This window comes from Zonotrichia albicollis, chromosome 3 (genome assembly GCF_047830755.1).
Source record: "Zonotrichia albicollis isolate bZonAlb1 chromosome 3, bZonAlb1.hap1, whole genome shotgun sequence".
NCBI classification, from domain to species: domain Eukaryota; kingdom Metazoa; phylum Chordata; class Aves; order Passeriformes; family Passerellidae; genus Zonotrichia; species Zonotrichia albicollis.
In genome coordinates, this window is record NC_133821.1 from 25,385,099 (window position 1) to 25,408,058 (window position 22,960).

The following is a 22,960-nucleotide window of genomic DNA, read 5'->3' on the forward strand; positions in this document are numbered from 1 at the left end:
CATTTTACCATCCTCCTCATCCTAATCCTGGTTTCTCCAGAAACACGCCTCTCTGCCCAAGTACCCGCAGCCCGGTCAGGTGCAGGCTTGGTGCTCTGCTTCTCCCCGCTTTGTTTTCAATTTTGCCTGGGTGGCTGCAAGGATGAGTCGAGGCTTGCTCGGAGTTCAGGGTGCCTAGGCCCGTTTTTGGTTCTGCCTGGAGGGAGAGCGGCTCCTGGGTGCCGGCTGCAGGGCAGGCTTTCCCTGGCACCTTCCCTGCCCTGCTGCCTGTTGGTGCCTGTCTCCTGCAGGCAGGGCAGGGCTGGGCAGCTCCTCTCATCCCTCACACACACTTTTTTCTTTAATTCTCCAACACTTTACCAGTCTCCTCACCCAAATGCCTGCCTGCCTCTTAGATGTGCACGTGGAAACACAGCCCTGTAATTCCATGGAGGACATACCCTAAACATAGTCCCGTGTAAGGATGCTCTGTAGGTTTGTGAGCTTCCCTTCTTACCTCTGCATCTTTCCAAGACAAGATTTGCATTCCCCAAATCTATCTGGAAGCAAGGCTTCCACTTCTAATCAGATGTTAGTGTTTTAGTGTATCATTACTCCTCCTTGCAAAGTTGCAAACTTCACCTTTTTTGTTTTTCTCAAAGCCCATGTCTTGTTGAGATCTGTCTGGGATAGGAGCACACAGACAAACGAGGCAGGCATCCAGATGGTGCTTTGAGTATTGGAAATACACCTTCCAGCTGTATTTCCTTGTGCTTTGCACCCAGGTACAAATACAAGAATAAGGGAGGTGACCTGAGTGTGTTACAGCGAAGTGGCTGGAAAGCTGAGCTTAGTCGATATCCCAGTAATTACAAAACTAAGTGGTTTTTTTTTAATTATTTTGATTCTTTGCTTTGCTTTTATGAGTCCAGTTTTTCAGCTGAGATATGTTTTTGCTCTCTCTGGATAAGTGGGTGTCTCAATAAAGATAAAAAGATTTTCTAAAAAAAAAAAAGACCCCAAACCCAGAACTGTATTTACAAATTCAGGTTAATGTCCTTTTCTCCCCCTGAGACAAGTATGTTCCCTTTGGATAGAAATTAAGTCTGGTTTGTTCCTTTGGCAGCCATGTGCTCAGTGTCCTCAGCTCACCTCTCCCTCTCTTAAGAACCAACAATTAAGGACCTTTCTTAAGGACCAGCAGTTCCTGACAGCATGTTAAGAAGGAATAGCAGGAATGGGAGTAGGTGGTCTGGCTGTGGTGGTGATTTGTTGTTGAATGGAGGGGAGGGAGGTGAAGGAAAATTGCCAAAAAAATAAAAAAGAGTAGGCACACCTGGGAGAGTTGGGAAGATGCCTGTAGTGGTGGCTGCCCAGCACATCCTGGTGTTACATCCTGTGTCACCTGGCAGCATGGAGCAGGATGGAGATGAGGAACAGGCCAGGGATGTTCCAGTGAGCTTCAGGCTGTGGGTAATATCTAAAATTCAGAGGAGACAGCTGTTTCTTGGTCTGGTCTGTAAATGCAGGTGTAGAGTTCATCTTCAAAGGGGTTACGATGGTGATGGGATTGAGTCCCTAATTCCAAAGCAGAGCTCATAATGATGAGGCTTGGGGAAAGCATGGTGGGTTGCAGAGGAGTTTCCTTCTTGGAGGTGAGGGGACGGGAATTTTCCCTCAGTAATGCATGTATGGGGGGCTGTGAATACAGCTTTTTCGTGGAACCCCAAGGAAGGGCTGTTGCAGGCACACTGCTGGGCTGTCAGGTTGTTACAGCAGTGACAGTGAAATCCAGTCCAGAAAAGTTGTGTTTGGACACAGCCATCACTAAAGCTTTCAGTCTGAGCACAAATCCCTGACAGAGTGAGGGATGGAGAGAGTATGTGATTTTCAGGAAATAGGATCTCTCTGCTGTGTAATGTTACTCTTTTAGCTGTTCTTGAAAACCTGGGTGTTCTGGTTTGAGCGCTGAACTTGGTCCCTGCTGTGATGAAACTTAGTAAACTCATTTTGAGATAACAAAGCCATGATTCTGTAGGGCCTGGAGGGTTGAAATGATTGCTTTTTGTGTAGGTGGGTCTTACAGCGTCCTCCTCTTTGCTTCTCCTTTTATCTCATTTGGCCATGAAACTTTCTGTTTCATGCAAGAAAACTCTGTTTTCAGTGTAGCACAAGACTGTCCTTCAAGGCTTTGCTGCTGCTTGGTTTCAGAGGAGAGGTAAAAATGAGTTGCAAGTGGGTAAACTGAGTCCTCTATCAGCACTGAAAACCAATGTACAACATGACCCAAGGAAGAAACAGCAAAGAGGACATCACAGCCATGTGTCACTATTTGGTTCTGCAATCACCTCTGCCTTTGGGAAGTCTTTTAGGGAATGATTCAAGGTGTTGCTTTTCATTGTGCAGTGATGTCTGGAAGCCAGCTTAGTTCTTGGTTTTCCTTTTCAAAGTCTAAACCTTCCCCACAGACATGCATCTAGGCATGGACAAATGACCTCTGGAAAAAAGATTTATCTTGGGCTTTGTTATCAAATGAAAGATGACTCACTGGTGAACCCAGAGGCTGTCTCTGTTTGGTTTTGTCCATTGACCATAACCTCCAGGTCTGATTTGTCTGGCTGGAGGTGCTGGAGCACCCTCCTGGTTTCCCTTCTGGCTAGTGAGCCCTAAGCATGTCCAGTCAGGGCGTAGGCACACTGTCCTCTGCCTTGGGACATGGGGAGGGGACAGCAGAGCTGCCATAGGGTGCTTTTGTGCCCCGAAGCAGGAATGCTGGTGGCTCATCTCATCTCAGGTCTGTCATGTGGGCAGATCCTTGGAGCTTTCTAAAGACGAGCATGGCCAAGGGCAGTGACTGTGGGAGGGGATCCAGCAAGAGTTACTTCCAAGAGCTACTTCCACAGGGCTGATGGCGTTAAAAAAGGCACCCAGAAAGTGGGGTGTTCCCTGGACTCAGAGCAGGATCTTAGAATTCCTTAAGTCTGTCACAATTCCTTCCCTAAGTGAAGGGAAATTTTAGAATTTCTGGGGTTTTCTCTTACTCGTGCATTTGGTGGAGAAGATAAAGCAATAGAGAATAAAGAGAGCTTGTGAGCTTGCTTGTGAAGTGGTTGGCAGCTGGAGGAAGGGGCTGGCTGGGATGTGGTGGGCTCTGGGGCTCAGCCCCCACCTGAGAAGGTGACACTGGGGAGAGCCAGCTTGGATGTGCTTGTGCCCTGCATGTAACCAGGGAGAGGAGTCCCAAGGATGGGACTCCATCCACCTGCTCACACAGCCTACCTGCAGCTTGCTGGAAAGCAGCTGGAACAGCAGGATCAAGTGTTTTGCAAGAATCTATTGATCTGTTAACACTTTTGATGGGCAATTGTCACGGCTGAATGTTTCAGTAAGGTCAGAGTTTTGTTCTAGCTCTGATTTCTATTTGCTGATTCAACAAAATTGAACAGTTTCACAGGAACCTATTGATCCTGACAAAATTTCCATGATGGGTGATTGTGGCATTTCATTTCAGTGAGGTCAATGTTTTGCTGTCATTTTATACAAAGGACTTAAGTAGAGAATCTCACTCATCAAAAAAGGAACATTTCAACAGAGTATTTTACAAATTTTTTTTTAGTGGAAAAAAGGATCTGAAACAGGCTTTCTTTGCCCAATTTTGGGATGAAAACATGTTTTGCAACTGTGAAATTGGCTTTGGAGAAGGAAATTCTGTTTTTAATCCAACCCTAGCTGTAAGAATCTGGGAAGGGAAGGAGGTAATCCCTTTTTTTTAATAGGGAGAGTGCACAGAGGTCCACACGTCTGCCCCAAGCAGTAAGGTCAGGGTTTCCCAGTTTGCCAAGCAAGTGCAAAAGCTGTTTAAATTTTATTGCTTCTCAGTGCCCTTTCTGTCTGTCTGCCAGATGTTACCAGCCAAGCTGCCAAAGGGAGCACCCACAGCAGCTCCTCCTTTGCTCCAGGTGTCTTCAGAGCCGCAGGGAAGGCAGACACGAGCACAGAGAAGCATCAGTTATGTTTTGCTGGCTGGGCTGCAGAGCAGGTGGCCAGAGTGGCAGTGACCCTCTCCTGGGCACCAGCTGCTCCAGTAGCACTTGTTCCTTGTAGCCTTGCTCTTCCCAGTGAGTCACCCCAAACCAGCAGCCGTGAAAGCCATCTCTGAAATCCCAGTGTGGAAAGACAGTAAAATGTGACTGTTAGAGGGGAGGGGGAGATGCCACCTGTGAATTCATAAATAGAATAAAAAGGGTCCAGGCAGTGGCTGCAGTTAGCCCAGGAGACAGGCTGACCTCTGGGTTTGAAGCTGATGGCTGCTTCTTAAAGTGAAGATAACTGTCCCACCTTGCTTGTGTCACTTTCTGAGTCTGGAATGAGTTCTGTAGGAAGAACTCTGTTTTCATTCATGTGCCTGCACTCTCTGGTAGGGTTTTTTTAGTAAGCCTCTGAACATTTCTGCTCTTTCATTTGTTGCCTTTTACAACTGACTCCCCCCAGTTATGTTTTATTTTGCAAGCATCAAAAATACAGATTGGACCATTAAGACAAAAAAATGTGTCAAATATCTGCTATAAGTAAACACATTTTCAAGTTTCTCTGTGTTAAAACAAATGCACACACTCACAGATATGAGTATGTACAGGGCATGTGTTGTGCATCCACATATCAAAAAGCAGATGAAGAAAATTGCTGTGTGATGTTGAAGGAAAATCTTGGGACAGAAAATAAGCAGAGGTTCTGGAGGAATTTGAACTGGGCTCTGGCATTTTGCCACAAATGGCAATAAAATTGCTGCAAGTGGATTCGTACCATTGAAAAAAAAAACCTGAAAACTGGAGATGACCAACACAGACTATTTTTTTGTAGACTTCCTCAAAAAAGTATGTTTTTCAACACCAAGGTTTTTGGCCTCAGAAGTGGAACCTTTTTGTAAGAAGCAATGTGAGAGGAATGCATAGTATTTTAGGGTTTCATTCCATTTGCCTGGATTTCCCTTCATGCTTTTGCTGCCAGAGCAAAGTTGTTTGCAGAGCTCTAGCAAACGAATCATTTAGAAACAGTTGTTAATAATAATCCCTTACACATACAATGGAGGAGTTCCTGTGTAATCCTCATCCCTCTGGTGGAAAGATACAGGCCTGTAAGGAAGAGAGCAATTTGACCATAATATCAAAATGGAGAAGGAGGAGAGTTACAGCCCTCCTTTTCTCCATTTGCCAGCTCCAGGTTCCCTTAGTTGTTTGGGATTCCCAAGAGTGGATGTTGCAGCTAAACTAAAGATTTCTATTACAGCAGAAGTACAGTGGGATCTTTTTGGGGGAGTAATGGTCCATTTCTGACTGGTGGGAGCAGCTTTTCACGGGAAGAAAGGTGCATTTATCCAGCTGTGCACAGGGAGATGGTGTGATGAGCACAGAATTCAAGCAGGAAATACACACTTAACATCTGCCCTTGGTGCTACTACTTTCTTGTTCCTGTTTTAAGAGGATCTGAGAAGAATGCTTTCTCACCCTGTGTTGTGCAGTTACATGGAGGTTTCTTGGCTCAGCCCAGCTGTTGCTTCAGCCCGAGGACACAGCTGTCCCTCTTGGCAGCTGTCAGATGGATTTCTGATACGGCTTTTTTGGGGCTGTCTGCACAACTTGCAGCAGGCAGAGAGAGCCTTTCCTGCCTGGTGCTTGGTGAGGGGAGTGAAGCCTGTCTGTGCCTCACTTTTCTGGCACAAAGGATTTGGGGTCTGTGTGTGTGTGTGGAGCAAGGTGCCGGCAGCAGGGGAGCACAGGGGGTACAGCAGCACGTCTGTCCCCCTGCCATGGTGTGTTATTGGCCTGTCTGGTTCCTGCCATGTGCAGCAAGTTTTGTCTCCCTGCATCTGGGGCCAAGGCTGTCTGATCCCACACTGCTGTGCTGGGCTCCTTATCTCCCAGACCCAGGTCTGGCCAGCACCGTGTTCTTGTGATAATCCACGTCTGCTTCAGAAAGACGACCGTGTTCTCTGGCACAGGGCATGGGGATGGGGCCATGAGAAACAGTCAACAATCCCGCCATACAGCCAGGGTGATTTCCCTAAACTCCATGTTCACATTTGCTACAGGCTTTCAAAGCACAAAAACCTTCTAAACCTTTGGTCCTCACAGGAAAAACAACTGGCAGACACCCAAATTTCATTTGCATGCCCAATTACCCAGTTCATCAGCTTTCCTGTTTGTTGGTTCACCCTCACAGGAGGGATGTCCACACTTCCCCATGCAGCTCCTCTGCTCACAGGGACAGAGCTGTCTGGGTTTCTGTGATGGGTGAGCTTCACCTTACCAGGCATGAGGAGCAAACCCTGCAGGCACAAGTAAGTCCATGATGGGCCCAGGCAGGTCACCAGCCAGCTTTTATCTCTCTCCCAAGGCATGCAGCATCTTGCCCCGTTTTTCAGGCACTGCAGTGGTGTTCTTGCACAAATCCATCCAAAGGTAAGAACTTGTGATCTGACCCACCTGTAATTAAAGTTTAATTTAGTTCACAAGCTGGCTGATCTTAGGTGAGCAATAAGTGTAGTCTGTGCAGACCTCGTGCCTCCAAGATAAGCCATTTATTTGTAGATTGCTTTTTATGAGCCGACACATTTTGTTCTTAAGCTTTGGGATTTGAAACAGAGGAGCTGTTTTTATTTTATGTGGTTTTGGTATTTTGCAGTCAGGTGTACTTAGAAGTTGGATTGAACAGAACATAAAACTCCTTATGAGCTGCTTAAGATCAAAATTTTTTACTTGGCAAATTGTCAAGTCCTGCGACTGGTGCTGGAGGAATAAAGCAAAGTGTCTACTCTAGGTTATTTTTTAGCACTGTTCACACTTGAAGTAAGAACCTGCCCCTTGCCTTGCTGTAACAGGGTTGCTGGCATCACTTCACTGTGTGCTTTAAGTATATGCTTGGAGATAAGTTAATGTTTAGTTACTGAGGCCCATGCCTGACATACTGTGCAAATTATGGAGGGTTTGGTTTCCTGGCCACATTTAAACATTGGAGAACCATGTTGTTTAGGCTTTAGTATTGCTTCCTTTGGTTTTGTTTTCATCAGGATGGAAAAGCTGATTTAAAGAAAAAAGAAAGAATTGATTTCTGGTTGATTTTCAGTCTTTTTTCATCTCTTTGCTTCTTCAAAGTCCAGTCAGTTCTTTTTTGAAGAAAAATAATCATCCTGCTATGAAAAGCTGAAAAGAAATATCTTTCTTTTCCCAACAGCATGAGCCCATTTGTATATGTGATATTTTACTCCTGATAAAAGCAAGTTTGCTTTTACTTTACTGAAGGTTTTTATCCACCAGAGAGTTCCAGCTGTGCAAGAAGTGATGCATGTTAGCTGTTCCATTGATCTTATTTGGCCAGTTCTTGAGTGTCTTCGCTGAGTGAGGGGGAGCTCTCCTGCTTTCAGACAGACAGCTGCATGGTCAGCTTATGAGGAGAAAAAGTTGCTCTTCCCTTCATGCTTGGTGGAATGTAGACTCCAGAAGACAAATTATTCTTGCAGCAATCCTCCTAATACACTTGTGGTGCATCAGAGAGAGAGAGGCTGAGGTATTTCACAGCAGACAGGTGCTTGACAAAGTTCCATGTCCTTTACAGTTGCTGTCAAGGCTGTGGGAAAACTCCCTGTGTGGCAGGAGAACGGATCCATGCAAAGGCCAAAGTCCTTATCTGGGCCACATTTTAATCTCCCTCTTGCTTTCAAAGATTTGACTCTGCTGCTCCTTTTCTTGCTCTGGTTTGGATTTGCGCGTTCCGTGCCATTCGTGGAATGACCACAGCCTGGTTTAATGTTTGCCTGGGTAACTGTGGCAAAAATGGGGGGAAGTTAGCAGGGCACAGCCTGGAGGGAGCTGCAGCTTCCTCAGAGCAGCACAAAGAGCAAAGGATGGGGAGCAGCTGTCCAAATGCTTTTTACCACAATTAACTGACACTGGTTAAGGTCTTGTGTTTCCTTACCGTAAGGCACCATAAGTGCCTCTGTGATGCCTTCTGCTGGCAGTACTTTCAGCTGATACCCAACATGTTCCTGCCCTTTCCAGCTGTGGTCCTGCCATGACCCCAGAGATCAGCTTTTATTCCTGTTTTCCTTTCTGACACAGAAAACCAAGAGCTGTCATTTGGCTAGGGGGAATGCATGCTCTTTCCCCTAAGGTGAGAAAGGAATTGGAGCATTAAAACCAACTATGAGATACCACAAGAAGCTTGGAAGAATGCCCTGCTTGGTCCAGTTCATGATTTTGATTTCCTGTATGCAGATACATACTGGATGGTCAGGAAGAGTGTACATCACTTTGCATGCTGTCCTCTCTGCACTAACCTGATGCCAGATTGGCATTTCTGTGTGAAGGCACTGCTGGATTCAGATGTTCCATAGGAGTTGCCTGTACTTTCCACCTGTGTTGTCTAAGTCCTTGCAGAGAGGTCTGGCCTGTGATGTTGTTGTGCTCTGCCTTGGTGATCAGGGAAGCTGGCCTTGCTGTGTTGAAGGGTTAAGCCATTCTCGTAAGTGGATTTTGCTGATTGGATTGTCCTTCATGTTGATGCTGTGAGTGAAGAGTAATCACATGAGCAATGTTAGAATCCTGCCTGACACTGGAGGCCATAAGCTGGTGCTGCAGGTGGTGTGGCTGAACCAGTTTCTGTAGCCACTGGGCAATGGGTGTGTAAAGCCAGCATTGTGTGTGATTGCCTCTGTGGCCCTGCCCACAAGGTGAGGTGTGGCAGCAAGCACCTGTCACCTCTCTCATGTGAGCCAAGCAAGCTCCATACTGCTGGAGAATCTTCTGTGCTACACACTTCACCAGTGCCAATGTGCTTGCCTTTGAAAAAGCCATTCTGTCTGAGAGTAATACACATTGGTGCATTTATTTAGAAGTTCTCCATGACATATTTCATTTTCTTGTTTGTCTTTTACAGAAACCTGTTCCCTGCAAATCTTGTTGCTGCAGCTTTTGAAACGGTAAGATCTGTGAGGACTTTGGACATGAGCTACAGTGCATAGGCTCTTTTATTATAAGAGGACTAGAAAGATGGTGTAGAAAATACCAGAAGTTAATTTACTTACATAAGGTAGGGTTTTTAAAAGCACATGATACAGTCAGACATACAACTTCCATGTCAAATTATTTGAACAATATTCCTCAAAAAAAAGCGTATTCAAAGCCCATCTTTTCTACCTTCACCAAAAATATTCTTTAAACTTTGGGTGCCATGCTAGGCAGCAGTGGCAGTCCTGTGCCAGGCTGCTGACCATGTTGCAGGAGCTAGCTGGGAATCCTTTGGCTATGTAGTTTAGAGCTGGGCTCAGAACAGACAGGGCTGAAGACCTTTAGGCTCCCATGTGTGTAAGCATTACCTGTTGCCTGATGGTTTTATTCAGCAGTTTCCATTGTATCCCTTGCTGGATTAATTACTCAGCCTGGTTTCCCTTCCAACAGAGACAGTGTGGTGGGATGGTAACTGGCACCAGAACATAGTGTGGTTTAAACTGATGGATAGGAGCTGTAAGGCTCCAAAAAGATTTTGATTTAGTTGTCAATGCTAATTTTATATGTCAGGATAGAGGATATTGTCATAGGGCAGAATGATTCTTTATGATACAGGAGCAAAATAATGGCTTTTGCCTTCATGGCGGGTTTGCTTTTGTATCAAAACCAGGGGCAAACTCTTAAAATCACATTCCATTTTTCATGAATATGTAATACAGTACGAGTCAATATTCCATGAGTAAAACCAGAAGGAGTACAAAAATAACACCATGAAAAGGATATGTTGTGATGCCTCTAGTGTCAGGGCTGTGTGTGTTCAGGGATGAAATAAAGCAGTCCTCTTTTCCTCTGTGCTGCTGTTGTCACAGGGAATTGACAAGGACAGAGGCTTTTCCTTCCCTCCTTTCATATTAAAAGAAAACAAGCCCAAAGAAGTGCCCTGCTTTTGTGAGGTGTCTAGTTTGTTTATCAAAGTAATTGTTGCCCTAGTTTTTAGGTATTTTGCTGACAATTTTAATGCCTGCCTCACCATTTTTGTTTGGTTTTGTTTTGTTTTTTACCTGCAGTATGCGACAGACTATCAGCTGCTGCTCAGGAACACAACCTCTGGAAATATCACATGGGAAAAGGTAAGGTCATTTCTTAGGTTTTTAAACAAAGTGTTGTCAGTAATATTTGACTACTTCACAGCCTTTGATCCTTTCCAGCAGTCTTAAGAAAGAAACAAGTACTTTTATTTGCCTGGAACTGAGACACACACAAGCTGAATGAGTACCCACAGCCACAACAGAAAGCTGTGCTTGAGAGGAGGGTTGAGCTCAACTGATGTGACCCATGACACTTTATTTTTCTAGGCCATGCTTTCTGAGACCTGGTCTCACTTGATCTAAATTTTAGTGAGTCTACCTGATGTTTCCAGATAACTTTCTGTAGACTTGGAACTAAATAGCAATCAGGCTGGCCGAGTATGTCCCTTAAACCTTTCTCTTCATTAAGAGTTTGGAGAGATTGAGGTTTTATCCCTCTACCCAAGGCTCTTAATCTTTTAATTTGTTGGGTTGAGAATTTTTTCTCGTTGCTGAAATTTTGTTTGAAGCAGTAACAAGTGGTCTGAAGGAGTAAAAATTACAGACAGAAGATTACAAATAGGCTACTGTTGCAATGGTGTCAAAAAGGGAACTGGTGTGTAGGTGTAGGCAAAGCAGAGTGGCACCTTCCATATGTAGATGGTGGGGCTTCCAGAGATGCTCTGTATCCCACTAAGTGTCATTTCTCCTGCAGACAGGGCTATCAAACATGTTTATTATTGGCCAGAGCCAACATGTTGCAGGCTCAGCAATAGTTACTGTTGTCTTACAAGCGGCATGCTGTGAAACAGACCCAGAGACCCAGCCTGCAAGGTGTCACCTTGCTCCAAATAAAGTGTCTCATGTGCTGCCATGGGATTTTTGGGAGACTGGTCTGAGAAATTACTTTCAAGGTGATTTTTTCTTCCTCAGGCTCATTCTGGCTGTCTGAGCTCAGTATCAGATGTTGGGTAAATACGTTTTTAATATGATTTGAATTCCCCTAGGGCAAGAGACTTGTAATGTTTGCATTTGTCATGGAAGGGCTTAGCTGGGGTTTGCCTACCAGTTTGTAAAACCATCAAGGAAAGAGCAGTTTATGCTTACCCAGAGGGACTCTGGAGCCTATCCCTGAGCACAGCAAGCATTGGCTTCATTACCTTCTCCTCCCCATGCATGGTGTGTGAGCAGGTGATGCAGAACAGTGTTTGTGAACTCTGCTTCCAGCCCTGACCTGAACTTTCACCAGCACAGGGTGACAGGTGACTGGGATGACGCGTGAACTGAGCAGGGACAAAGCTGTGCCTTGCCTGGGAGCCTGCATCCCAGGGTGAGCAGCTCCACTGGTGCCTGCTGGATGGCATTAGCACTCAAAGCTGTGCCTTGCCCGGTAGCCTGCATCCCAGGGTGAGCAGCTCCACTGATGCCTGCTGGATGGCATTAGCACTCAAAGCTATGCCTTGTCCCAGAGCCTGGCATGCCAGGGTGAGCAGCTCTGCTGGGGAGGAGGCAGCTCCCCCTGCCTGGTGGCGTTAGCCCGGCTCCGCGGTCACCCCGTGTGACACGGATGTGTGACACTGTGACACGGATGCAGCGGTCACTGGGAATCCCAAAGGAGCGCTTTGTGTCTGTGTGCCCTCGGGCAGGGCACGCCCCTGCAGCTTCGTGCTGCTGAAACACGCTCGGTATAAGAGGCTGTAGGAAGGTGCACTTGGATTTGTGTGTTTGTTGCAGAGTGCTGAGTTATTTGACATTTAAGCAAGGGTAAGTGAAATGGGAGTAAATCTTTTATTTATCTTCACTGTCAGGTTTGATATGGGCTCCGTAGCAACCAAGCATGGATTAAGGCTAACCAAATCCATTGAAAATGGTGCTGCTGTCAAGTACTTTTTTAATGCTTGTTCAACACCATCACTTTTCCTTAAGAGATAAGAATGCATCTTTTGGCCCTTTAAAATGCAACATTGTTTGTTTCATTTTTCCTCTCTCTTTTTCCTGCCTATCAGTCTCCTGTTTGATGTAACATCAGAAAAAATATTCTGAATATGCCACTGCTGCCTGTTTTTGCCAACAGTTGTGATGATGTAAAGGTTATTTCTGCTATTATTTTTCCAAAACCTTTTTTAAGTTGTTGGAGCAAAACCAGACTGAGCTTCTTTAATTCCAGAAGACGCCCTACTGTCTCTAGGGAAGAACAGACCAAATAAAAAGAGAGCATCATCTCAGTTTTGTTACCTCAGTTTTAGTACTGGTCTAGCTATAGTATTTATGGATAGATGAGGATTAAGTTTGGAAAGAAGAGTATGAATTTTGGATGTCATAGTGACAGAAGTTTGGTTCCAGAGGAATAAGATCATATTCCTATCTACTTTTTTCTTTCATCAGCAGAATATTTGAGTGTAGAGGAGAAATATTTTCTTTCAACTTTCCATATGAATAGTGTGGAGCAAAAATTTCCATTGATTATATTCCCCCCCACCACTGGTTACTAGGCTCTGTCTTCTCTCACTGATGAAGTGAACAGTGGGACATGTACTTGTTTGCTCAGCCATGTCCTTTTTTGTTGTTTCACATGCTCACCTCATGTTTACCCAGCTTTTATGGCTACATCCTCTCTGTCTCATTGGCAGCAAGACTTCCTGGGGCACAGACTATCTCACTTTACCATCTGCAGCACAGGGAGCCTGGGGGGGCTCAGTTCCTCTTTGGACAGGAGTAAAAATACACAAACCAGTGGTTGCTCTTCTTCCTCACATCACATGGCTGCATTTTCTTTTCAGCCACCTACTACTGGGACTGTTCAATGTCAGCAGTTGTTTCCTTGATAAGCATTTTGTTTCAAGAGCTAACAAACAATGGGATCTTCAGAGAGATTCAAGGACCAGAAGAGCTCCATGAATCTTCCTAAGAGAATGCATAATTTCAGTCAAACAATAACGTGTCCCGTAGTTTGTCCAGGAACAAAGTTCTCATTAAAGCTGTTTTTGTTTGGTGTCCAAAATGCTGCTTGGTTTGGCTGCCCCTTTGGGGTGATGCACTCTTGTGTGAGAATACAAAAAGGCTGTTCAGCATCTGCCAGTTTTAGAGGCTGGGATTGTGAGGATCTTCCGCTGAAGATTTTCTGCTGGACTCGTTCCGTGTGGTGTTGCAATGAGGTAGAATTCCCTCAATGCTGAGGATCATGCCCTGGATTTGCAGGGAGAAATTTCTTGCAATAAGTTTCTACTCTAGGGAAGTGGTGCATCTCCTGCCTACATCTGCAGTGTTGGGAGGTGATGGTGAGTGTTGTGTGTTGTAAAGAAATCAGTGAGAGACAAGGGAGAGCAAGGCCTGAAAACGGGGACAGGATGGCAGCAAGGTAGGGGGATACAGCTCACAAGCTTTTGGCAGTGACACACACAGTCAGCTTCTGGTCACCAAGAGGTCAGGGGTCCCCAGATCACAGAATCTAGGCTTGCAGTGCTGGTGAGTGTGAGCACTTGGAGAACAGCAGCAGGAGTTACCACAGTGCTGGGAGCAAGGTGGACAGAGACCTCCCCGAGGTCCATGTACTGTCATTGTGGAGAGCACAGAGTTTCTCTCCCAGCAACATCCAGGTTGGAATGCTGGGCTCTTAAAGCACTGAAACACTGAAATTCTGTTTCATGGCAAAGCTTTATACCCTTTTTTTTCCAGAATGGGAACCAAAACAAGAGAGTATTCACTGTTTTTAGAATTTTTTTTGAGGAATGGTTTGGGCCCATTATGGTAAAATTCAGTTCCAGCTGCACTTTTCATATTACCCCTGTATCAAACAAACCCAGTATAGAATGATATATGTTATTTTATAACATCCCACATGCACAGATGGTTTGTTTAGCTCATAGGAGGGGGTAATTTGTTTTGTCTTTACTTTTCTAGCTGCAGAAGAGTTTAGAGCTTTCATTCAGAAAAAACACAATATAGCCAAAACTATCCAGACAGAAAAGTGTTAGCGTGTGTGACAGCATGTTTCCTCAGACATCTCTGGAGATACACTGTACCTCGTGTTTAGTATCTGTCTATGTTCTCAGTTCTCTCAATCAGGAATCAAATAAATAAAGTGGCAGCTTAACCCTGAAACAAGCAACTACCATAAAAATTGCAGATTCTATAACTATTTTTTTTTTTACCTAGAGAATAAAGAAAGCGAGCACCTTCACTGTTTGTAAACACTTCCCTTAACAGCAGTCTAATCTTCCTGCTTTTGTGTATAATTTACATTTTATCCCTTTCCCTGCAGGACTTTATTTCCACCTGCCATTGAGAGACAGTCCAGTTCAGCAGTGTACTTCCAGAAAAAACATCAATCTTAAGCAGGCTGGTTTTATCAGATTTAGCAGATCAGTATCCTGAGTTTTTTAGTTGATACTACTTTCAAACTTTTAGCTCAGAATGTATTTTCTTTCCTAGCATTGAGCTAGTGTCCACTTAAACTAGCCAAAAGGCCAAAACTTGTACACAAACTTCATCTGTTATGGAAATTCTTCCAAATAAAACAACGATTTGACATGTTTGTACTGCCAAGTTGGAGAGAAAAAAACCCAGTTTGTCAAAACAATTATATTTTTATGTAGCCACAAGAGTACTCATTCAGTTCATATGATACTGCATTGCCAAAGAGAGCTCTGGCTCTCTTTGAGAAGCAAACTGTGAAGGACTAACCACAGAGCAGACCTGTGGGCAGACTAGTTTTTGTCAATAGGTGGATCCTGTTTTTATTCTCTTTTCCAGGCAGTGACAGATTTCTGAGAAGGGGAACAGGTATCTCTCTTCTGTTCCCTATCTCCCACAGCTGACATGGACAAATGAAGGAGTAGGTTGCCACGGTTTGCTGCCTTTCTCTGCCTTTCTCCCCTCCTTCTGTTTCATAACATTTGTTGTTTTCTCATGGTTTTCACCTTGGTATCATCATTGCACTAAAGTCCTGAGTAAACTGGGGAGTTTTCTTGTTCAGGTCACTGAGAGCACAGCTATTATATTGAAGGGCACATGGGCAGGCCCTTTCCTTCTCAGTGAATCCATGCCAGCTCATAACTAGGCAGGTTTGTACCTGAGCTGCATCCAGATCTCCTTGATTCCCTCTGACAAAATAGGCTCTGCTTGTTGATTTCAGATCAATCAGACAGCAACAAAATGACCCTTTTGTTGGGTTTTGTCCTATTCTCACATGTAACAAGCCTTCTTTTTTTGTCTCTGCAGGTCCCTGTAGGTACTGATATCAGAGGGATGAACATCCTGGGACTGGTGCTGTTTGCTCTGGTTTTAGGAGTGGCACTGAAAAAGCTTGGCCCGGAGGGGGAAGATCTGATTCGCTTCTTTAACTCATTCAATGAGGCAACAATGGTCTTGGTTACCTGGATTATGTGGTAAGTGTGTGGCTGCAGAAACATCTGCACTGCAGTGTTGTGCTCAGACCAGCAAACTCACTTTTCATCTCTCTGTCCAGCTCTTTCCTGTGAGATCCCTCATCACAGCAAAAGCGAATGCTGTGATGTCACACCATGGGGTCTTCTCTCCTTGCTTGTGCCCTGTAATGAGACAATCACTCATAGCTTAAGGTATCAGGCTGGAGAACTTCAAAGGGTTGCCTATAAATCCTCTCCAGGACTCCATTTTGATTATTTAGTGGAAAGAAAACTCAGTATTTCCTAATGCTGATTTTTTTTCTCTTGCCTATTAATAAGCAAATACATTATCTCACTTGATTCCTTGGAGTCTGGAAAAGTTTATGGGCTGACTAGTGCTCTGATCAATCCCACAAAGCTTTTGATGCCAAAAAAGTCTCTTAGTTAGGAGCTGGAGCACACTAAACTTTCTCATTAGGCGAGAAACCAGCTTTGGAGGAGGCAGGCACCTCTAGAGAGTGGTTCAGGCCACCTAAGCTGGGGTAGGAGCAGCCTCCTGGCTGGGTTTTCCATCAGATGGGATGAGCCTGGGCCTCAGAGCAGTATCATGGCTGCCCTTGGTAGCTCTGTGGAGTTAGGCTGCTCCTCTGAAACCAACAGTACTAACACCTCTCATACAAACCTTAAACTATTCATATTCATAAAGATAGCTAGCAAACAAATTAACAGTGGGACATTTCTTGCTCCCTTTCCGAAGCTGGTGAAAAAGCTGTAAATGTACCTAATGTATTAAATGTATTTTAAATGCATATATTAAATGTATATTTAAACATGTTTCTTTCTTCCTTCATTCTGCATTTTTCATTCCTACTGTTTTCCTCTCCCTAAGAAGTAGAGGGGTTTTAACAAAATACTTGATTTTACACAGGCAGATCTCTGTGTTAGTTGGTATCATAAGGGATTGAAAAATTCAGTCTCCAAGCAGCTTAAGCTTTTTGCTCTTGAGTGTAATTCCTTGGACACTGAATACTGATAAGAGGCAGTTCATGCATTCAGCTTATTACAGTGCTAGCACTTCAAGCCAATCAGTTGGTATGTAATCCTTTATTTTGTGGATTATAGGGACCACTGCTGACCCTTAACCGCGAAACCTTTACTTGTTCTCTTTCCTTCTTTAAGGCTCTTGTGTAGTCCTGGTATTTGTTCAAAATCTGCAAAGCTGCATGTGCTTCCCAAGGGATACCTTGGAATGGTGAAACCATACCACCAGCAGCAAGGGCAGCTTGAGCTCATGTCTGGTCCCATTCAACAGCCACTCTTGTGTTTTAGCAGCACTTGGGTCTTAGCTTTCAGCTCTTTCCTCTCCAGCCTCCCTCTTCAAGGGGAGGAATGCAGTGTTCAGAGCTTGTGCAGGACCAGGGCTCAGCTGGATCTGGCTAATCAGGCTCCTCAGAAACACAGTTCAAAGGCAGAATTGCAGAGGCTCAGTGGGGGATGTTCCACAGGCTCCCCTAGAGATTTGGTCAAGGGAGGACAGAGGATGCTCACATCTGGGACATAGGGAGATGCTCTCTGCATGGAACAGAGGAGCTGTAGAACCACTGAGCGAGAGGCAGGCCAGGAAAAACTGAGTGATTTGAGCTGCCTTAAGGCTTGCCCACCTTTCCAGACCTTTGCATGCTGAACCAAACCTTCTGAAGTTTGTCCTGACTCCACAAATCAGCTTCTCTGAACATGGGCATTGGATTCTTTATTCCTGAGATGTACAGGTAAATCTTTTTTAGTCACAAGTTTTCCTGGGGCAGGATTTTAGAGAGCTGGGTGGTCTTTTAGTATTTCTTAATCTTAGAAGAAAGGGATCAAGTGTGGACAGCATCAGCAGGGGTACTCAGACACAAACACCCCAGTAGGGCTTAGGAAGGAGCAGGCCCTGGGCCTGCAGTGATTCAACAGTGTGTTTAGAGCTGCTGTGCTGTTGGTGCAGGGGCAGTTCAGCCTTTTCAGGGCTACTGGGACCAGAGGTGTGGCTGTAGCCTGCAGGTGGCCCTTCCCCTGGAGCAGCTCCACGTGTCCTTTACAAAGGAGACTTCAAACAAATGCTGACGTGGCATGTTTCTAGATAGGAGGCATGGATGTGGCTTGGGGAAAGCTCTGGGAGCCTGATCATTTAACTTAGTCCTTTTTAGGCAAATAGCAGAGTTAATTGCTGTCTTTGGCACATACATCAGCAGCCTTTAGCTGAGCTCTCTGGTATGTGCACAGCTTTTTCTTAACCTCCACAGAGCTGGCACCCAGTGTGTCTGTGATTTTAATGACCTGACTCTGTACTCCTGCTGGCAGTTTCTGCATGTCTGAAACCCAACTCTTTGACCCCTCTCTGTACTCCAGTGATGTGATGCTGCTCCCTTCCCTCCTCTCCTCATTGGTGTCTTGTCCTGGAGGCTCCTGGCAGCATTTCTGCTTCCCACTCACCTTTCCTTTGGCACTCTCCTTGCCCTGTCTCTGAGGGCATAAGTGAACAGACCTTTTAAAATTTAATGCTTACCATTCACCAAACAAGACTCATAGAAAAGCCTTCCAGATTTGCCTAACCTGAGTGTGTGGTGAATAAAGAACTACCCTTCAGTAGGGGCAACAGATTGTTTAGGGGAATATTATCTCCAGGACAGAAAATGTCGTGTTTTCCAAGGCTTGTTGGTTTTACTTAATGACAATCAATATTTCATTTACACAGGTATGTACCTATTGGCATTATGTTCCTTGTTGGGAGCAAGATTGTGGAAATGGAAGATATTGTGCTTCTGGTGACCAGTCTGGGAAAATACATCTTTGCCTCTATCCTGGGCCACGTCATCCACGGAGGAATCATTCTGCCACTTATTTATTTTGCAGCCACACGGCAAAATCCGTATCGTTTTCTCTTAGGACTTATCACACCACTTGCCACTGCCTTTGCCACTTGCTCCAGGTGGGTTTCTGTGCCACTTCTGAGACTATAGCCTGGCTATGTTTGTCACCCTAAACTGGCTGTATCCAGTTTTACTTTTAGGTGTGACTGTTGTTCCTGAGGTTGCAGAAAGGAGAGAGTTCTGAATCTTCTGAGCACAGAGATGCTCACTGCTGTCATCAGCCTGCCACACAGCACGTGCTGGTTATCAGCTGTTGAAAATAACTCCTCAAATATTGAAGCCATAGCATGATGCTTAGTTGGAAATATCTTGTGGGGAAAAAAATTGCCTTTAAATGATCCTGCCAGCTGTCCTTTCAATTTTAGTGAAGTGAGGGTCAGTAGTGAGTGACTTTGTCCTCAGAAGTTTACTTTTTAAGTTCAGAAGAACCTGGAACAAATTTAGACTAATTTTGTAGGAGCAAAGCAGACTTGCTTGTTAGTGTAAAGGCATTTAACATTATTTATTTTAAATATCTGATCAGCTTTTATTTGTCATGACCAAATGATTGAGCGTGTCACTTACACATTTCTCAGGTACAAACACCTGATCAGATGACATATTATATAAAATCATTCCAGGTCATCCCCAAAAGCAGTCGCATGTCTGCTGATGGAGCTGAAGTACTATTTATAAACTCTCTCCTTCTGCATAGTAGGAGAGGGTTTATGAATAAAACCATCTAATTTATAATGCAAGAAGTAAATCCAAGAGTGGTGTTTTATTTTTAATTATTTTTCTGTTCATTTGAGAAGGTACTAATGCAGCATTAACAGAGATTGCTGTTGCATCTGTGGTGTTTATATTATCATAGAATCATACAGTGGTTTGGCTTGGAAGGAACTTCAAAGATCATTTAGTTCCAACCTCCCCTGCTATATTTGCATCTGTTACTGCATGTTTGTAGTTTGAGACTTGTTCATTCTACAGCCATGTAATGCTGCACACTGTGTAAAGTCATGAGTTCTTGCTTCTGGGAGATTAAAGTCCTTATCAGCTATTTCTGGATGAAAGCAGATTATTAAATACCTCTGCTCAAAACTCAACCAGGAGGGTCCCTCATTGCCATCATGCCAGAGAGGGACTGTAAAAGGGCATTGTTGCCTTGACTGCAGTCCTGTGTGCAGCAGGCCAGCAACATGGAAGCCATGGGACAGTGATGGGGCATTCAGAGCACCCTGGTGCTCTGTGTCATTTCTCCTGCTCTGTTTCCAGCTCAGCCACGCTCCCGTCCATGATCAAGTGTATCGAGGAGAACAACGGGGTTGACAAGAGGATCAGCAGGTTTATCCTTCCCATTGGGGCCACTGTAAACATGGATGGAGCTGCTATTTTCCAGTGCATGGCAGCTGTGTTCATTGCTCAGCTGAATAATGTCGACCTCAACCCTGGGCAGATCTTCACAATTCTGTAAGTTGCTTGCAGCCACGTTCTTCTGGCCCCCAGACACATTCAAGCTGTGGTCTCTCCATTAATAGCTAACAGTTAGCATTCCACATCTCTGACCTAAAGCTTACAAACTGCTATGCAACATAATTATAGGGTGATTAAAGGATGGAGTCTTTAAACCTTTACAAGATTTGCCAGAGTCTCGATTTAATGAAAGGTGGAACCTGGGAGGGGTAATTGAATTCTGAAACAGTCTTTGAGCTGTTTAAAGCTCTTTCTCATATGAAATTCCTCTCCTTCCTTAAGCATCTCACTCCTCCATCCTTCAGTCACCATTAGGCTGGGTAATTGAGGCATTCTGCACTGCCCAGAAAGCAGCCTTTGACTCCCCCTCTGAATGTCTTAGAAAATTCTCCTGCCAGCTCCTTGATTCCTTATGTATGAATTTTGTACTAAGGACTCTGTTCCTGCTTATCTCTGTTCTTCCTACCATCACATTGCTGGCTTTCCTGATCAGATCTCTTGTTGTTCCCCTCCTGACTGCTTTGCTCCATTATCCCCTCCATCCCCCCAGTCCTACCTCTTCTAAGACTCTCTTCCCTCTATGCCTGGAATATCCTCCAATGCCCCATATCCCATGAAGTGTCATTATCTTCATTTCTCTCCTCAAAATCCCTTAAATGAGGATGCTACAAGCAGTTCTGTAAACTCCTCACTGTGCCCAGCAGCCACAGCTACATCCACCACATGCCTCCTAGGGCTGGTTCCTGGCATTTTTTATCCTTCCTGGCCAGGTTTTATTTTCTTTTTGATTATGTTTCCCAGTATGTTGTTTGTCTATTTAAGGAAGGGCTGGGGCTGCGGCACTGATTTTTTTTTTTTTTGGGTGAGTAGCCAATTTAGCTTTTCAGGTACTCTCTCAGTGAATCAGGTGTGAAGACAGGTCTGAGGATGATGCAGTGATAGCCCAAGGAGAGCTCAGTTGCAGACATGTGCACACAAAAAGGTGTGGTGAGCACAGGCACTGCAGGTTTCCAGCTCCTGGTTTAGGGTCTGGGTTGGGATGCAAACGAGAGACAGAGAAGGTGCTGTGCCCTGCATGGCAGTTTGCCTTTGTACATGTGGGGTCAGGAGCTGTTAGTCCCCCAGCATACTGGAGCTGGGAGTGTTAGTAAGGCAGCAGGATACAGCTGTGTTGGTTGTTTCTTATCCTGAGAAGGCAGTCCTGGTGCTGACCCCAGAGCCATCGCCACGGTAACTGCTGCGGATCCCTGCTGAGCAGGATGGGGTTTGCCTGGGAAGGGAACGCTCGGCGTGTCCCATGCTGGAGCGTTTGTTTACAGTTCCCATGGTGGGAAGCAGGTGGCAGAGTGCAGCAGAGGAGAGCTGGGAGCCCCCTAAACAGGCACGGACGTGTCTTTGCAGCGTGACGGCCACGGCGTCCAGCGTGGGAGCGGCCGGCGTCCCTGCCGGAGGCGTCCTCACCATCGCCATCATCCTCGAGGCCATCGGGCTGCCCACCAACGACCTGTCCCTCATCCTGGCCGTGGACTGGATCGTGTGAGTACTGCAGGCCCCACCTACCTGCTCTTGGGAGGCATGGAAACATGAATTTTACAATGGCTAAGGCTGGAAAAAAACGTTCAGATTTTGTCAATGTAGCATCACACACCGTGCTCCCCATTAAGCTGTGTCATGGGGACTCCACCATTTCCATAGGCAGTCTGTTCAGATGATTTACAGTTCTTCCCATGAAAAGATTTACATAATATCAAATATAAATCTCCTCTGGTGCAATTTGAGTCCATTTCCTCTCATCCTGTCACTTGTTACATGGGAAAAGAGTGACATCCACATCACTACAGCATCCTTGTAGCATGTTTACCTGGAAACATGGTCAAAGTACAGAATATAACCCAGTAGAAAGTAAGACCCTATGGGACAGGTAACTTATGATGGAGAAGGAAAAGGTGGTGCCTTCCCATTTAAAGTAGTCAGTATGCTGAAATCCCTCTTCAGCTTTTTTATTCAGCCTTTGTAGAAATGTATTTCTTCTTGGCTTTAATTCCCATTAGAATGGTTGTTAAAAGTCCATTTAAAATGTGTTGATATTGCTGGAAATTAATTGGACGCCAGAAGGGCAGGGGAGGATAAAGGAAATTAGTCTGAACACCACTTGTGGAAAACTTCCTTAGTCATGTATGGGAAGCAGTTTCCATCAGAAACTCTTGTCAGCTATTGTTTGAACTTTTTTAATAGTTTCAAGACTGGTCAAAGCACCAGCACAAGTGTCATAGAGGGTTGCTGTCCATTGGCAGGGCAGGGACACAGAGGGTTTGTGACACCTGGGACTGCCCTGGGCACTCTCATGGCTGGAGCACACTGCTGAGTGTCACAAGTTTAGCAGACAGCATCACCACCTTTCCTTTCCATCTTTGGGGAGGGAGGTAAGAGGTCAGTATGGGTCAAGTGATCTGGATCCTGCTTAGATAGTTTGTTTCCATTTGGTGAGTTATTGGGCAGCTCCTGGTTTGGACAGCCTCTCTGTGTAGGTGGTGCGTTCCCACAGCAGATGTGGAAATTAGGATGCCTGAGGACACCGTTGAATTTCAGAGCCTGGGGAATGTGGCAGCTGTATTACCTTCCCTTCCCACACAGCACACATCTGTGGAGGTTGTTCCTACAGCTTCCTTATGGTCATCACTCTTTCTTACTGTAACCTCTTGGGGATCAGCCACCTCCAGAGGACAGGAGAGACAGGCAAATCACTGGCTAGCCCTTTTTATCCTGTCTTCCTAAGGAAGTACAGTAGTGGCTGGGTGTTCCACACCTATACTTGCAAGTGCTTCGAGGTAAGAGTGAAAAACTTGCCCATCCTTTCACTCTGGGCTGCTCTCAGCCTGTGTGGTGCTGGTTGCCTTCCTTTTAAAATAGGTAGCATCCCTCTGTGGTCAGCAGTGTTCTAGTCAAGGAGCTCAGCCTTGTAACAAAAGGGGAAAAGAGGGAGGAAGGAGTCCCATGTCTTCCTTCAATGCCAGCTGTTTAATTACCAGAGAGGACCACAATTACAAATTGATCCTCTGTTAAAGCTAGGCTGCAGAATGACTAGCAAGTCTCAAAAGCCGCATGAGAACATTGTTCATCTTTGTGACTCATAAATCTCTTCCATTATGCCCTGGCACACGAGTTTAGTGTTATAGGACCAAAAA

At 45.1% G+C, this 22,960-nt stretch overlaps 1 protein-coding gene across 1 annotated transcript in view; it reads left to right on the forward strand.

The window, feature by feature from the left end:
- The window catches only part of SLC1A4 (solute carrier family 1 member 4), a 40,477-nt gene that overhangs the window by 843 nt on the left and 16,674 nt on the right, over window positions 1–22,960 (forward strand). The window contains exons 2-7 of the mRNA XM_074537009.1: window positions 8,911–8,953; window positions 10,049–10,111; window positions 15,269–15,435; window positions 18,149–18,382; window positions 19,578–19,772; window positions 21,177–21,311. Coding sequence (XP_074393110.1) covers window positions 8,911–8,953; window positions 10,049–10,111; window positions 15,269–15,435; window positions 18,149–18,382; window positions 19,578–19,772; window positions 21,177–21,311 — 837 coding nt within the window. The remainder of the gene's footprint in view (window positions 1–8,910; window positions 8,954–10,048; window positions 10,112–15,268; window positions 15,436–18,148; window positions 18,383–19,577; window positions 19,773–21,176; window positions 21,312–22,960) is intronic.